Consider the following 17,564-nt stretch of genomic DNA (forward strand, 5'->3'; position numbering starts at 1 on the left):
AGCAAGCAATTGTGCTGCAAGTTTGAAAATGACTTGCTAAGCTATTGCTAGATTTGCCAGGCTTCACAAGTTTGTTTCACATTTGCAGCAAGTCCTCATTGCATGACTCCAGATCAACTTTATTTTCAAACATTCTGCAAGTCTGCTGCAAGTTCTGGTTTGGTTATGTTGTCCAATAGTCATCCCACCACAGGAGTCACTGTGACTTGCAGAGCTCTTACTGTAGACTCACCATTGCAACTATGCTCTTGCTAGAGAATTGTCACGCACATTTGCTACAAATTGGAAAAGTGTCAACCAGAACTTGTGCTTCAAGTGCTCTGCAAAACTTCCCAGTGAAAAATGTGCAGCAAGTTAACAAGACTTACAATTCAACACTGCCACTAATTTGTAGCAAGTTATTCTTGCTATCTGGGAACATGTGCAATAGACATTTGTTCTTAAAGCGGGGGTCCACCTATCTATCATTTTTTTTTTTTTTGAGTTCATTCACAAACTTTTCTTCTCAGCATTACATACTCACATATTGTGTGTAATATGTCCACCTGTGTCAGATTTCGTCAGAAAGAATAACTTATATTATTCACTGCAGGCAGTTTCCATCTTCATTGTGGGCATTTGAAGCCCACAAGCATTTATTTCCTGGATGCGGTGAATGCTGTGCTCCCAGCATTCACCGCTCGTTCTCGCACATGCTCAGTGGCATACTGGGAAGCCTGAGACTAGCTCCCAGGAGACTGTGCAGAGTCTGGGAGAGGCTAGAAACACGCCTACTCCCACGGGAGGAGAACCAGGAAGTGCAAAGAAGAATAGAAAAATAAAAGGTAATTACTGCGATTTAAATTTTTTTAAACGGCATGTCAGCATCTAGGCAAGGAAGAGAATACATACAGATATTGTTCAAAATTTGGGTGGAACCCCGCTTTAATGTTTGATAAAAAAGGGCTATTAGTGTGGTACCATTAAATCCTATTTATATTTTCTTGGAGGGATTTGTACTGTATGATTTAACAATAGAGGATGGGGTACCTGTAAACCTATGGAACAAGTAAGTCACGATTTTGCCATTATTCCATTTTTCTTTATGTTGTTGTTTCGTCTACATGTGACCACGCCATATGTTATGTGGGGTACATACTATAAGAAAATTGGGCGTACGTTTGTCCGATTTTTCCCTTTGTTTCACAGCAAATCGGAACCAATGAAAGAAAACATGTACGAAAATTCTTGTACGACAAAGGCCTTTTTTTTTTTTGCTTATTATTTCTGATCTTGCGCAGTCTTTCGTTTCTGATTTTTCTCAGACGGAAATCGTATGTAAATGGTACACATGAGGAAAAAATTGTTCGTTCTGCTTCTGTACAACAAAAAATTTGGAGCTTGTCCCTTTGGAAATTTATGTTCAGAAGGTTCGTACTCAGCTGTAAAAAGTTGCGTACACACTATACGCAAATCGTACGTAAGTTCTTTGGACAAAAATTCTCACCTGATTTTCTTATAGTGTGTACGAGCCTTTATACACTAAATATTGGTTTAACATGAAACATGGTCTAAAAAGTGGACTTAACTGTTATTGTAAACAAGCTACTAGAAGACTTCATCTGGCTTTTAACAAATGTCATATAGTGCTGAAGCTTACTGAACTGGCTTCCAGCTTTTTTAAAGTGACAGTACTCCCAATAAGAACTGTTTGATATTCCCAAGCTGGAGCTGGATGGTAGTCACTTGCCGACAGCTGGCCGCCAAATAATGTCCTGGGCTTTCAGTGGTATTATATGAATGATGCTTGCATTATTCAGATATAATTATTTTCAGCCTGTGATTCCCTTCACCCTAAGAAGAATCATAGCAGCTGTTCAGCTGATTGATGGTGCTTACAGGCAGCCCCCGCCGCCCTCCAGTGCTTCTCCCGGGTCACCCGTACGATCGGCAAACCAGAGAAGGAATCCACCGCCGGCGGAAGTTAGCCATAGAGATTTCCAAGGGACAGATGGTCCCCGCCAATCTCTATGATTCTCGGAGGCCCGGGCACGACATTATGAGGTCACAGCCGAGCCGGTGGAAGTAAACAAAGCTGGGGACTCAGCAAGAATACCTGAGATCCTTCTTTTTTTTTTGATCTCAGCCTTTCTTGCCTGGACGTTAGAGCAAGAGCAATAATTTTAGCCCAAAACCTCCTCTGTAACTCTAAACATTTAACCTGTAAAAAAATTTAAAGTGTCGCCTATGGAGATTTGTACGTACTGAAGTTTGGCGCCATACTACAAGTGCGAGCAATTTTAAAACATGATATGTGAGGTATCTATTTACTCGGCGTATCATCATCGGTCATATTATACAAAAAAATTGGGCTAACTGTAGTTTTTTTTTTTTTTTTTTTTTTTTTTATGAAAGTGTTTTTTTTCCAAAAAAATTGTGTTTGAAAAATTTCTGCACAAAAAAAGTTGAAATGACCGCCATTTTATTCCCCAGGGTCTCTACTAAAATTATATGTATATATATATATATATATATATATATATATATATATAAATATATAATGTTTGGGGGTTCTGGGTAATTTTCTAGCAAAAAAAAAAAAAATTTTACATGTAGGAGAGGAGTGCTGGAATTCGCCCGGTGGGGAAGTGGTTAAGGCCAGATTCACTCTTCATGCACATTCCCGCTACCGGCAGTTACATATGTTGCTGTGCGATGCATTTTGAATGGCACCCCAACACATCAAGGCAACACAACTGTTTTGTAGCAGGCTGCAATGCACTGCAATTTTAGCACGTCGAGGTGTGTTTGCACCACATCAACAAATGTGGGTTAATGGACTACAATTAAGTAAATGGGCACTAAAGCCTCATGCACACAGGACGTTTGTTTTAACTCTCCTAGAAGCCAGCAGCATTTTTGCAGGAAAAAATGCCTGACGCTTGTAAAAGTGGCTAAAGCTTTTACAAGCTTTTAAGAGCTTTTGCAGGTGTTAAGCTCTTGGGCGTTAATTCATTTTATTGCCCAGAACAAATAATTTACTATGGCCATTGAAATTAATTAATGCCCAAGCACTAGCAGGTGCGTTTAGCAACTTCTAGCAGCTTTTAGTAGCGTCAAGTGTTTTTTCTGCCCTAACTCTGCTGCTCCTGGAAGCCATGGCAGAGGGTTTTTTTCCTGTCCCTAAACACTGCTAACACTGTTAATGTGCATGGTCCTTGATGACGCCCTGTGGGAGGGCGAAACATTGACGCTATTTCTGGTATCACCGACGTCACTTCTGGTCCTGTGGAATGCACGCCAGGAACGGCGTTTTTACACCCACAGCTCCATGTTTGAGGCTTGTTTTATCTTACTTGTTGGTACCTGTTTTTTCAGGCTGAGAAACTTCATAAAGGAATTGTGGAGCCATCCGCCATCCCAGGATATCTTTACCAAGCTTTAAATGACCCACCAGACTGAAAAGCTGGGGCACGTTCTGATCTGGTGAGTGGGGATACATGAGGGGATGTTGCACACCTGAATTTATCTGAAGCACCTTACATTTCCTTCACTTTGGATTAGAGCACCTTTAGTCACTTTATTTGGACTTTGTTTCTTTTTTGGTCAACATATTTTCACTCATTGTGTTTGCGAGCGCTATATTTATATATTATAAGAAAAAAAATGCCCTAGAAGCAGATGTAAAAAGTTCCGTGTGCATGAGGCCTAAAGGTTTCAAAAAGCTTGCTCAAAGCTCCACAATTGCTCTTATTCAAGTTAAGATCTGTGCAAGAATAATATGAACTGAACTCAACAAATCTGTGTTAGTTTCAAACATCCAGTCATGTAAAAAAGTTTTTTCTTCTTTATTTTCCACTACATATGATTGGGTGTCTGAAGGGCACAAAAGTTTCCTGGGGTAAGTTATATAAATAGTCTAAGAGAAGACCAGCTCTGTCTTTTTTTAGGAATCTGTGTACAATTTCTTTGATTTATATTTATAAATGTTGCTCCCTACCACTTCCATCTTTAAATAAATCCAGAAAATGAATTGACTACATAAGTGACACCTTAAAAGTGAATTTCAAGCTGTTAATTAGTTGTACAAGAGTACCATCTAGTGTTAAAAATGTACAATGACATGACTCCTATACTGTGATTGAAAATCCTTCCGTAATTATAGATATTACTGAAGCCATTCTTCACAAAGGAAAGAGTAAGGAAAAAAATGTCAGCACACAAATTTTCTAATGCAAACTTACACCCAACACATACACAAAAACAAATACACACAAAATGGAAATACCAAATGTGTCAATTATTTTTTTGTAAGTTTGTGACATATAAAATTATATTAGCTGGTCTAGCATGGGCTCACAGGAAAGCTTTGCTTGATCGCACCCTCCCCCCTCCACTGCCACATTTAGGGGGGGAGCGGGTGCCTGGTTTTGACAGGTACCCGCTCCCACTTCTGGATAAAAGATCGCAGATCGGCGATCTACGACATTTCCGGTCCCTCCTCCTTCAATCCCCCCGCTGCCTTCTTTGACACACAGACGTTTCAGAAGTCGGCAAGACCATTCAGAAAGCCCAGCTTGATGCACATATGCCCAGTAGGAAACAGGCTTCACTTCCTGTTTCCCTTACTACAGATGCCGGCGCCTGCACCCAAAGCCGTCTGACGAATCAGCTAGGGGTGCTGACATCATGGGATCCCTGGACAGGTAAGTGTCCTAATATTAAAAGTCAGCAGCTACAGTATTTGTAACTGCTGACATTTATTTTGATTTTTTACAGGCTGGAACTCCTCTTTAAAGAAAAAAGCAAATCATAATGATGTAAGTAAAATGTTACAGCATGTGATTATCACTTAACATCACATGTGATGAGTTCTTACAGAAAGTCAGCAAGGTGTGCAGGGCTGTGTGAATGGGCCCTAAAAAGAAAACAAAAGCAGTTACGTTTTATAAGGACTGGTAAGCTACAATGTATATAATGTTTCTTTTTGGGTATAGATATGTGTTAAGGCTAGGTTCACACCTGTGCACATGTTTGTCATGAATTTTTGGTGCATTTTTGCAAAAAGTTTTTCACGTTTTCAAGCTCATTTTTTATATGTTTTTGATGTGATTTTTTGTAGGAGGAAACTAGAGGCTAAACACAAAATATTAATTTGTGTAAAAAACAAAATCAATCTGTTCTAGATAATAACCAAAATAAAATCTTACAAAGTTATACAGAAGCAACATTCAGTGATCGTTTGAATGCAAAACAACAAATTCACTTTTTATACATAAAACCTGTTACGCCTCACCTTTAAATATGAATAAACCAATAAAAGTGCAATAAACAACCAAAATATATCAAAACTCAATATATAACTTTTCAATAAATATATACTGGTGAGCAAAACAGTAAAAAAATATGCATTCATATAAAATAATGTCCCACAATACCAAACAAACATTAATATAAATTTTAAAAAAATCCCAATAAGCGTATATTGATTGGTTTGTTCAAAAGTTATAGTGTCCACAAACTATGGGATATATTTATGGAATTTTTAATTTATGTTTATTTTTTATACTAGTAATGGCGGCCACCAGTGACTTATAGTGGGATTGTGACTTTGCAGCAAACAAATTGGACACAAATTGGACCAGTGACACTAATACAGTGATTAGTGCTAAAAATATGTCAGGAAAGGGGTTAACATCAGGAGCGATGAAAGGGTTAAATGTGTGCCTAAAATGTGCCTACTCACTGTGGGGGAGGTGCTTGTACTATAGGAAGGCAGAGATGCGTGTCCTGCTTTGCAGAAACACAGGATCACTACCTTCTCTACTGACAGAATGGCAGTCTGCCTTGTTTACATAGGCAGACCGCTGTTCTGCTTCTGTCCCAATCGATTGGCGGGTCCCAGCAGACATCAAGTCCGCCAGCCCGCTGATTTGCTCCCACTGTGTCCCATCATAGCAGGAGCGGGTAGTCGGTGGCACACGTGAGCGCCCCGGACCCAGAAGTGCAGAGTCATGTACAGGTATGTGATTCTGCACAGGAGAGCTACCTTGCCGCAGTATATATACAGTATACGGTCAGCAAGCGGTAAATGAATAAGGGGAAGTTCTATTTGTTTTACAAGGACTTGTTTTACCTTGTCATAGGCAAGCGAAACCCTGTTTTTTTTTTTTTTTTTTTCCTTAGCACATAATTGGATTTTCACATTGAACACAGCTTCATTTTATTTACTAAGTGAACAAGTTTGCAAGGTAATGTTTGCAAAAGGTATTCACACTTTTCGACAACAGTCACTTTGCTAAATGAACAGTCTCTATTTTTTTTAGTTTACCACCCCATTGCTTGATCAGCAATATACACCGATCAGCCATAACATTAAGATGCAAGGTAAAGTGAATAACACAGATTATCTCATTACAATGGCATCTGAAAGTTGGTAGGATATATTAAGCAGCAAGAAAACATGCTGCCCATGAAATTTATGTGTTGAAATCAGTAAGTTTGCAGTTGTTATGTATTGGACTGTGTAGCCGCAGAACGGTTAGGGTGCCCATGCTGACCCATGTCCACAGCCAAAAGCAAATACAATGGGCACACAAGTATCAGAACTGGACCATGGAGCAATGGAAAAAGGTGGCCTGGAATAGAGATGGCACTAGGATAAAGTAAGAGAAGTCAAACCACTAGAGACAGTGCAATGCTTTCAGCAATATTATGCTGGGAAGCCTGGGTCCTGACATTCATATGGATGTTACTTTGACCCTTACCATCTACCGAAACATTGTTGCTGACCAAGTACACCCCTTCATGGAAACGGTATTCTCTAAAGGCAGTGGCACCTTTCAGCAGGCTAACACACCCTGTCACGCTGCAAAAATTGTTCAAGAGTCGTTTGAGTAACAAAATGAGGAGTCTGAGGTATTGACTAACGCATTGCTCTATTAACGTACAATATAATTCAAGCATACCACATACTTTACAAATGAACTGTACATACCAACATTTAATTATAACTTTCTATTTATTTATTTCATCTTTATCTTTCTATGAAACCTTGTGTGGGAGTAAAAATGGCAGCGGGCCAGAAAAGCACAAAAAAAGCTAATTAAACATTTCACTAGATATAAAATAGTAAAAATAGTTAAACATTATCTTTTTCAAGAATATCAAAATAAAGTTTGTAAACCAGATTTGCTGCCTAAATGTAAATTACACCTTATTGTATGTGTAACTCTATGAATAAATTAAGATGTGGTCTGATTCATTTATATAAAATATTCCAAGAATTTATTTCTCTCTGTGTCTCCCTCTTCTGTCTCTAATTCATAACGTTTCATTGCTATAAAATAGCGAATGAATGGTTCACCCAAGGATGCTGTCATATATGTGTCTTCTTCCAAAGCAGTCAGGGCATCTTCTAGTTTCAACGGTATTGAGGGTGTTTTCTGTTCAGTAAGTGAAGTATGGTTGTTAGTAACTTTCAGTAAGTCAAGGCCTCTCCTGATTCCATCCAGGCCTGCGGCAACTGTGGCAGCTAAAACTAAGTAAGGGTTGGCTGTGGCTGAACACAACATGTTTTCTATATAAGTTCCATTGCAACCATGAGATTTAAAATTATAGGTGAAGTTATTGTTGTTAGACCCCCAAGTGGTACAGATGCTACTGTGAGGGTTTTTGTCATCTTTCAAGAAACGTTTGCGGCTTACCGCTCCTGGAGCAACTAGGCAGCTGAGTGCAGCTGAATGGTGCAGAAGACCCGATAACCATTGTTTACCAATGTCTGTCAGGACTTCTTCATGAGATCCAGTATGAAATACATTTTTGGCTCCACTAATATCCCACAAGCTGTGTGATAAAACTCCAGAATTATAAAAACCCACTGAGTCAGTATAAAAACTTGCTACGTAGTCTTGTTTCTTAGCTGCTTCTTTAATGCTAGTTTTAAAAGTGAAGGCATTGTCAGCAGCGGCCAACCCATATTCAGGCACGAAGGAAACCTCCATTTGTCCAGGGAAAATGGAAGGTGAAAAGCTTTCAATGTTCCCACCAATGTAATACATCCCCTCTAAGAATTCTTGCATGAACATCTGGTGATCAGACAGCAATGTTGCAGCAGGGAATGAAATTGTCTTTGAATTTATAATTTCAGCAAGTCCAAATAAACAAAATTCGTATTTGAAAGCAGAATGTAGCAAAAATCCTCTTTCCTGTAGCTGATTAAGTAAATGTTTAGCTAGATAACGTGGTGAAGTAAGAAGAGGATTGCCCAAAAATGTAAATGAATCACAGATCACTCTTGCAGTTTTTTCATGCCATGGTAGAACTTGGAATGTTTGTAAATCTGGTTTCAACAAAATGTCACAATTAAATTGTTTAGAACTAATGTGGTCTACTTCATTGCCTTTGTGGTCCAAAGTTAGTTCAAGATAACTTCTTGGCATGCAAACTCCATTCAAAGCTTTGTCCTACAAAACATTAGAAATATATATTTTGTTACAATTTTATTGAAAGTTGCTCATCAAAAAATACATTCTCTATTTGTTTCACTAATCACAACATATTGGTTGACCAGCTATTGGGTAGACCAGCTATCAAAAGATTGTATGATGTAGCTTGTAGGAGCTTGCAGGAGCAGGGCTCTCCTAACCCTCCTTTATTACATTGTATTGTTGCTGTATTGTCTCCCTTTTTTATTGTAAAGCGCTGTGCCAACTGTTGGCACTATAGAAATGCTGTATAATAATAATGTAGCCATTTTGGGCCAGGCACTATAAAAGAGTCAGAAAAATGGCAAGGATCAGAAACAATTAAGCATAGGCAGTGCTAAAGATACAGTAGTAGCGTTTATAGTATAGCCAAGGGACTTCGCTGTAGAAACAGAGCAAGAAAACAAAACATAGTCAGAAATGAAAATGGTTGTAAAGGCTCAAGAGAAAACCTTCTGTGAGCCTCCTCTCGATCCAGCGATGTGCAAGAGAGCAGCGGCTCTCCAGGGTCTCCTCCTTCTCATTCCCTGACACAGCAACAGGAGCCATTGGCTCCCGCTACTGTCAATAACAGCCAGCGAGCCAATAAGGAGGGAGCGGGGGCAGGGCCAAGCCACGTCCATGTGTGAATGAACACAGAGCAGCGACTCAGGAACGAGCCTGCTCGGGTGCCCCATAAGAGCAAATGGCTGTGCATGCATTGTCAAGTGGGGTGGCAGAGAAGAAATGTAAAGTTTTTTGTTATGTTACTATTCAGTGTGGAAAAACAAACTCTAGAATTGTTTGCATATATTATATTTAAAAAACTGTTTTTCACATTAAAGGGATTGTAAAGGCAGAAAGTATTCTATCTTTATGCATTCTATGCATTAAGATAAAAAGTCTTCTGTGGGCAGCAGTCCCCTCAGCCCCCTAATACTTACTTGAGGTCCCTCTCTGTTCAGCGATGTCCATGAGTGTCTCAGCCAGAGATTCTCCCTCTTGATCAGCTGAGACACATCAGTGACGCCACTGGCTGCTGTCAAAGTCAGCTAGCCAATCAGAAAAGGGGGTGGGGGCGGAGCAGGGTTCTGTGTCTGAATGGACAAAGGGAGCTGTGACGTAGCTCAGGTGCCCCCATAGCAAGCTGCTTGCTGTGTGGGCACTCACCAGGAGGGAGGGGCCAGAATCACAGAGGAGAGACCAGAGAAGAGGAGGATTCAGGCTGCTCTGTGCAAATCCACTCCAACAGGGCAGGCAAGTATAACATGTTTGTTATTTTTATAGGAGAAAAAAACAAGACTTTAAAATCACTTGAAGGACCAAAGCAAAGGCACTGCAATTATGTGTGAATGACAGATCCCATGCTCTGACCAGAAATTTCATATGGGATTACTGAAATACTGCATAAACATCATGTGTCTGACCTAAAAAGAAGGAAAAAGGGTATTTAGCAGATTTCTAATGAGGTATTATACAATATATTCATGCATTTAATGATAACTCTTACTATGCATATATTGAATTGTGTACCTATGGGATTAATACCTTGATTTCTTTTTTTCAGCCTCTTGTTAAAAGCACTAACTCATACTTGATGGATATGATACATATTACATAGCTTCTGGATGACATCCTCTATCATGAGGAATGAGGATTATATATTAGGGACTATTGATGTGTCCTCTTTGTATACTATTATCAATCATGAAGATGCCATATACTCTATGAGAAAGATTTTAGCAGATAAGTCTGGTTTGACAGTAGAACAAAGATTCCTTATTGAACCAGGTGCCTGGTGTAACGATGGGGACAAAATGTGCACCCAGCCTTACTAATGATTTTATGTCTGTTTGGGAGGCTGAAAATATTGTTCCTAATACTCCTGAGCAGCTGATATCCTGGCATCTGTGGTATAGATGATGTTTTTTTTTTCCATTTGGAATGGGACACAGGAGGATTTTGATTTTTTTTCTTTTTTTTTATAAGCAGTATAAGATAAACAAGGATATTAGGTTTGCATCACAATATAAAACACAGGTTATCATGTCTGTTAGATTTAGAGATATTTGTATCCAACAATAGATTGTATATATGCACATATTTTAAGGAGACTGACCAGAATACCTCGATACCCACACATAGTGGACATCGCCCAGACTGTATTAAGAATGTACCTAGGGGACGTTTTATTAGGATCAAAAGAAACTGTACTACCCAGAATGACTATTATGCACAAGGGGAGAGAGAGAAAAGGAATTCTCCTAGAACAGTTGAGAGGAAGACAGAGAGAGTGGCACAGTTGGAAAGGGATCATTTTACTAGAGATCAAAAAAAGAAGAACAAGGCTTCTTTAAAATATTTAGTAAAAAATGATTAAGGATTTTTTTTCATAAACCTTGACCTATATTTCACTTAAAGATAAAATGCTAAGTATTACCAGAACACAGTATATTTATTAAAAGAATGTGAATTAAGGTAACAAGTTGGACCTAATTTGATAGACTTCCCCCCACCAGCACCACCACCAATAAGGGATCTATTTTCTTGGATAGGGTTGGTTAATTTGCATGTGGGAGATGCCAGGCATGCAGAACTAGTTGTCAACATGGTAGGAGGCAATATCATTTCACTTCTAGAGCTAATGGGCATGAATATTCTATTCACAAATTCATTTTGTGTGACACTACACTTGTCACATATCTACTTGAATGCCCCTGTGATCAACAATACATGGTTGTACTACACAGAAAGTGATGATAAATTTAGGGGAGCATATTAGGAAAGATAGAAAAGGTCTTAAATCTCATAGCCTGCCTTTACATTTTAGGGAGCTTCATCAGAGGAACCCCAGCGGTCTGAAATTTTGTGAAATAGCTTATTCAAACATTGGAGGGGTTACAATCTAACTAGGGAAATATCCAGATGTGGGACTTTTTTATCTACAAGTTGGAAACCTATGGGGTTAAATGTGGGGATTGATATCAACTGTTTTATATTCTATAGATTTATACACAAAGTGCATAGGAACTTAGTATGCCACATCTGCCTTTTACATGCTTGTTATTTTTAGTTTTTTTATGTATATGGATGTTATAAAGTATGTTAGGTTTATGATATGGAGACCATAATAATATGGCTGTAAGCAGTGGGATGTATTTTAAGGGATGACCACTTGGTGTTGCTTTTTAATATTCTCCTTAGTATTGGAAAGTGGCTAATAAATAGTGATTGATGTTTGTGGAATAACCAGCAGGTGTTGCAATATATTAATCTAGTTATTCAGCCAGGTAATGCTTGCCATAGAGTGTTGACTACAAGTGTAATGGCCCAATATTTCATGCAATATTTCATGCATCGTGTGTGATGCCAAGGGGATCCTGATGAAGACACAACGTTGAAACATGTAGGAAAATGCATGAAATGGCTACACCAGGCATGTGTAACCACCGATGTGACCCTTTAAATATTGAAGGATAGCCAGAAACACCACCATCGTTTATTGGAAGGAGACTTACCAGAAAATGTTGACTTAAGAAGGCTTACACCGCCCAAGTCACACAGGCTTGTTAATCGGTAACCCGATAGATACAACTAGTCCTGGGTCCGAGACAATTAATCCACATCAACGGGCCGAAACATCATTAGATTGTAGGTGTAAATCAGACTTTCACATAGAGGGCAGAGGCTCGGTACCGCATAGCATGCATAAAATAAAAGAAGCTTAAACGTATAGAAGGGGGTCGCACACACCCTTGTGCACATGAGCAGTGGAGGAGGGGAGGCAGGGAATGGATGGCTCTGTGTACATGATGTGTTCTTTAGGATTTTGAAAGGGTGTGTGCGACCCCCTTTGGTACATTTAAGCTTCTTTTATTTTATATATGCTATGCGGTACCGAGCCTCTGCCCTCTATGTGAAAGTCTGATTTACACCTTCTACAATCTAATGATGTTTCGGCCCGTTAATTGTCTCGGACCCAGGACTAGTTGTATCTAATCGGGTTATTGATTAACAAGCCTGTGTGACTTGGTCAGTGTAAGCCTTCTCAAGTCAACATTTTCTGGTAAGCCTCCTTCCAATAAACGGTGGTGTTTCTGGCTATCCTTCAATATTTAAAGGGTCACATCGGTGGTTACACTTTCCTGTTTGGAGTTTTACGCATTATACTTTTCATCATTTTACTTTTGGGCTTTAATATTTATTGTTTTTTTATGATTGCTTTCCACACTTGTCAATGATGTGGATTGCTCTCCATATTTGTGAGTGATTGCTTTCCACACTTGTGAGTGATGTGGACTCTTAAATTTATACAGCGATATTCTCTGTATTTCACATAAGGTGTAAAGAAATGTATTGTTTTTGAATTATTGTTTTTCTGCTATTTAATCACTAATATAGCTTTTTTCTAAAAGTTTATTTTACAGAATTAGCGCTGCACTTTTCCACATATACACATTGCTTATTTGTCTACAGCTGTGCTGGCTGCTATTTTTTGTATTTTTTCACAGCGCAGTATACATTTTTTACACCTGGCATGCTGTGGGGGTCCATCAGTGCTCTGCAAGCTGTTGGAAGGGTGAGGAGTTTATTGTTCTCCGTTGGTACCATACCTGTCAGGGCTGGGCTCAGCCCTTCCTTCTCTGAGCTGGCCACTCAGCTGTCGGCTAATTGCCAGCTCCCATCTCTCTCCACAGTTACTCAGCTGTTGATAATCCTGCTCGTCAGTCCTGCTTAATAAAGCTGTCCAGTTCAGAGAAGGTCTTCCTTCGCCTTGGTCACATCACAAGAAACTATCTCCTGCATTCCTGTTTAAAGACTGGCTTTGCTGACATCCCTTCTGGCTCCAGATCCTGTTGCTGTTCCACAACTTTGATCCCTGACTTCTGGCTTGGCTGACTATCCGTTCCAGTTACTGAACTTTGGCTATGTTTTGACTACGTTTGTTCTTTTTACTTTTATTATTAAACAAGTGTGATTTAACTGTACTTCTGCCTTGGTCTGATTTCATGGTTTCTGACAATACCACAACAATATCTGCCATATTAAAATGCCCAAGGATGTGTAATGCTATATATGCACTTGTACAATGTGAATAGTTGTCTGTTTTTAACTCTTTTTTTATAAATAAACAATATCAGGTTATATGAGACCTTTTATTTTTTGTGATGACCACGAGTTATTGGGGAGACAACAAGTTTTCCAATCCATAGATTCTAACTTCAGGCCTATTTGACCTTTCAATATTCTGGAGGTCACAACTATTGGGAAGTAAGGGTTGTGATTAGTAAAGGATAATGTGCTGACCAATACGGAGCACACTAAAGAAGCAGATTAGAAAGATATATATATATATATATATATATATATATATATATATATATATACATACATACATACTGTACATACATACATACATACATATATACGTATATTATACACACACAGATCACAAGCTGGCAAGACGGGGGTTTCACTAACATCTTTTCTCACCCCTCATTGTGTGTTAAATGTTAAAGGTGCATAAGGAGATCATTTTCTGATAGGCGGAAGATCTGAAAACACCCAAATACCTATGAAATTTACCTGGAAAAAACGTGCAGGAATGGTTTTTGACCTTGACACACCATGAAGATCAGTAGCTTCAAACCGGACAAATCGTATATCTTCTCTAGCAATCTGTTGCTTTATACGTTCAACAAGGATAATTAAGCTAACAGAATCCTCAGTTCCATCGCCACTCGGATCAGCATCTTTACTACTGGCAGGTAGATAATCTGATACAAAAAAGAAAAAATGCACTTATACTGAAAAAAATTACTCGTAAAATTAATAGCGAAAGATCAATATTTAAAAATGGTAATTACAGTGTCTTGCAAAGGTATTCATACCCCTTGAAATTTTCTACATTTTGTCATGTTACAACCAAAAACGTAAATGTATTTTATTGGGATTTTATGTGATAGACCAACACAAAGTGGCACATAATTGTGTAGTGGAAAGAAAATGATAAATGGTTTTCAATTTTTTTTTACAAATAAAAACTGAAAAGTGTGGCATGCATTTGTATTCAGCCCCCTTTACTTTGATACCCCTAACTAAAATCTAGCGCAACCAGTTGTCTTTAGAAGTCACCTAATTATTAAAGAGAGTCCACCTGTGTGTAATTTAATCTCAGCATAAATACAGCTGTTCTGTGAAGCCCTCAGAGGTTTGTTAGAGGACCTTAGTGAACAAACAGCATCATGAAGGCAAAGGAACACACCAGACAGGTCAGGGATAATGTTGTTGTGAAGTTTAAAGCAGGGTTAAGTTATAAAAGAATATTCCAAGCTTTGAATATCTCACAGAGCACTGTTCAATCTATCATCCCAAAATGGAAAGAGTATGGCACAACCGCAAACCTATCAAGACATGGCCGTCTATCTAAACTGACAGGCTGAACAAGGAGAGCATTAATCAGGGAAACAGCCAAGGGGCCCATGGTAACTCTGGAAGAGCTGCAGAGATCCACAGCTCAGGTGGGAGAATCTGTCCACAGGACAACTATTAGTCGTGCACTCCACAAATCTGGCCTTTATGGAAGAGTGGCAAGAAGAAAGCCATTGTTAAAAGAAAGCCATAAGAAGTCCTGTTTGCAGTTTGTGAGAAGCCATGTGGGGGACACAGCAAACATGTGGAAGAAGGTGCTTTGGTCAGATGAGACCAAAATGTAACTTTTTGGCCTAAAAGCAAAAGCTATGTGTGGCAGAAAACTAACACTGCACATCACCCTGAACACACCATCCTTACCATAAAACACGGTGGTGGCAGCAGCATGTTGTGCGGATACTTTTCTTCAGCAGGTAAAGGGAAGCTGGTCAGAGTTGATGGGAAGATGGATGGAGCCAAATACAGGGCAATCTTAGAAGAAAACCTGCTATGCCGCGTACACACAATCGCACATTCCGACAACAAAATCCATGTTTGTTTTCCGACGGATGTTGGCTCAAACTTGTCTTGCATACACACGGTCTTGCGAACGTCAAGAACACGGTGACTTACAACACGTACGACGGGACTAGAAAGAGGAAGTTCAATACCAAGTGCGCCACCCTTTGGGCTCCCCCTGCTAATCTTGTGTTAGTAGAAGTTTGGTGAGAGACGATTCGTGCTTTTCAGACTCACGCTTTTCCAATCGTTACTGCTCTTCAGTTTGTGCTTGTGGGTTCGTATCTGGTTTTCAGTGCGTGTAGTCAGTTCGCATTTGTTTTTCAGTGAGTATTTTATTGTACGTAATTGAATTTGCAGTGCGTTCTTGTCCGCTCGATTCTAATTTTCAGCTCGCTCTTCTCAGGCCTTTCTGTTTTTCAGTGCGTTCTGTTAGTTTGTTCTGACCAGCCGACCGGTTTGAAGCCATGTTGCAGTTACATACTCGTCGTAGAGTTCGTGTTATGCAGGGGCTTGGTGTTGGGGTTCTTGCTTTGACCCAAGCCCAGTCCATGAATAGGGAGGGGAGGAGTTCATGGACAAAGAATTGGTTGCTCCAGCGTGACCAATTTTCTCACATGCCTTTGTTGCGGGAGATGCGCGAGAATAATCCTGATGATTTCAGGATTTATCTCAGGATGACGGACCCCGTTTTTCACCGTCTGTTGGCTTTGCTGTCCCCTTATATTAGCCGGCAGGACACCTGCATGCGGCAAGCCATCACTCCTGAACAAAGGCTAGTCTCCACCTTGCGGTACTTGGCGACGGGGAGAAGTCTTCAGGACATCAAGTTCTCCACAGGTATCTCCCCCCAGGCTCTGGGGATCATTATTCCAGAGACCTGTTCTGCCATTATACAGGTCCTGCAGAAGGACTATATTAAGGTAATATTTCTCCTTTAACATCACATTATATGTATTTAATGTTTGCCAATGTATTGTATTTCTTTCATCATTCCCTAATTACCATGATTGTAATATGCTGTGAATGTCCCCTTTGTCCTCATGCATGCTGGAATTTTTTAAACTTTCTTTTTTGTCCTTCATGCATATTTGCCTTCACTAACCTCCCCAGCATGCTATCCTGGGCCCATACACACCTAGCCTAGTCACTTAATGTATTTTGTCAGCTCCATAGTACTGCTTTACCCTAAACACCTCCTAAAATGTGTACAAATGTTATTTGTGTCTTTAAATTCATACAGAGTGCCAGAGGCTTTTTTGGGGGGTCCCAAAATCATTTGGAACCCTCCCTCCCCCCAACCGCTAAGTCATCTGATACCAATCCTCTATCTGCTGACTTTGCCAAACCCATACACACTATATACCTACCTCTTTTGTGGTCAGATTTCTCTATGAATTCCCCAAAGCATGTAGTGAAAGGGCCTGCCACAATACTTTCAAATGGTACCTATTATCTTGATAGGTAATTGCAGAATGTAAAAAAGTGCTTCAATTTGTACAGTGTGCATTCATATTTTTGTATTATGACACTTCTTACCTGTCCAGTTGGCTGCCAATAGTGTAAGTAAGGAGGGGCTGGCCAAAGTAACACACATTATTTATGCATTCAGCTCTCAATGAAGTGGAGACGGTTACCTGTCCAAAAAATTGTGATTTTTTTGGTAGTCACGAAAATGGCATGATTGTGGCAAATTAAAAAAAACACTGTGTGAGTTTTTTACTAAAGGGAAATCCACTTTGCACTCCAAGTGCACTGCAAAGGTGCACTTGAAACTGCAATGAAAGTGCACTTGTAGTGCAAAGTGGATTTGCCTTTAGTAAATAACCCCCATTGTCACTGTAAACACCAACTTACAACAAAAACTGCTTTTGAGCATTGAAAGAAGAAGCCACACATTGTTGAGCAGAAAACATTTTACTCAAAGCACATTCACATGTGTGTTAGAAAAGGGTTTTTGAACAAACCAAAATCTTTGGCGTATTACATTTTTTTTGGTCACATTAGAAATATCCTTTTTTTTAGGTCAACAGGCATGTTTCCAAACATAACACACAACTCAGGAACTTACAAAGTTCAACTTTGATAAAGTGTAGGCAATATCAGTCATTAGTATGTCCAAACTGTGTTGATATTGCCTTCATCAGAAGGGGTGATATCACCCCTGTAAAAGCCAAATGAAGATGCACA

At 39.4% G+C, this 17,564-nt stretch overlaps 1 protein-coding gene across 4 annotated transcripts in view; it reads right to left on the reverse strand.

Moving 5' to 3' along the window:
• Nucleotides 1-6,898: 6,898 nt before the first annotated feature.
• Nucleotides 6,899-17,564, reverse strand: part of LGSN (lengsin, lens protein with glutamine synthetase domain) — a 128,984-nt gene continuing 118,318 nt past the window's right edge. For all 4 annotated transcript variants that reach the window (XM_073626723.1, XM_073626725.1, XM_073626722.1 and 1 more), the window contains 2 exons: nucleotides 14,031-14,221; nucleotides 6,899-8,444 (listed from right to left, as the gene is read on the reverse strand). In XM_073626723.1, the coding sequence (XP_073482824.1) occupies nucleotides 7,245-8,444; nucleotides 14,031-14,221 (1,391 nt within the window). In that variant the 3' untranslated portion in view covers nucleotides 6,899-7,244. The remainder of the gene's footprint in view (nucleotides 8,445-14,030; nucleotides 14,222-17,564) is intronic.

This window comes from Aquarana catesbeiana, linkage group LG04 (assembly GCF_042186555.1).
Source record: "Aquarana catesbeiana isolate 2022-GZ linkage group LG04, ASM4218655v1, whole genome shotgun sequence".
In the NCBI taxonomy this organism is placed as follows: domain Eukaryota; kingdom Metazoa; phylum Chordata; class Amphibia; order Anura; family Ranidae; genus Aquarana; species Aquarana catesbeiana.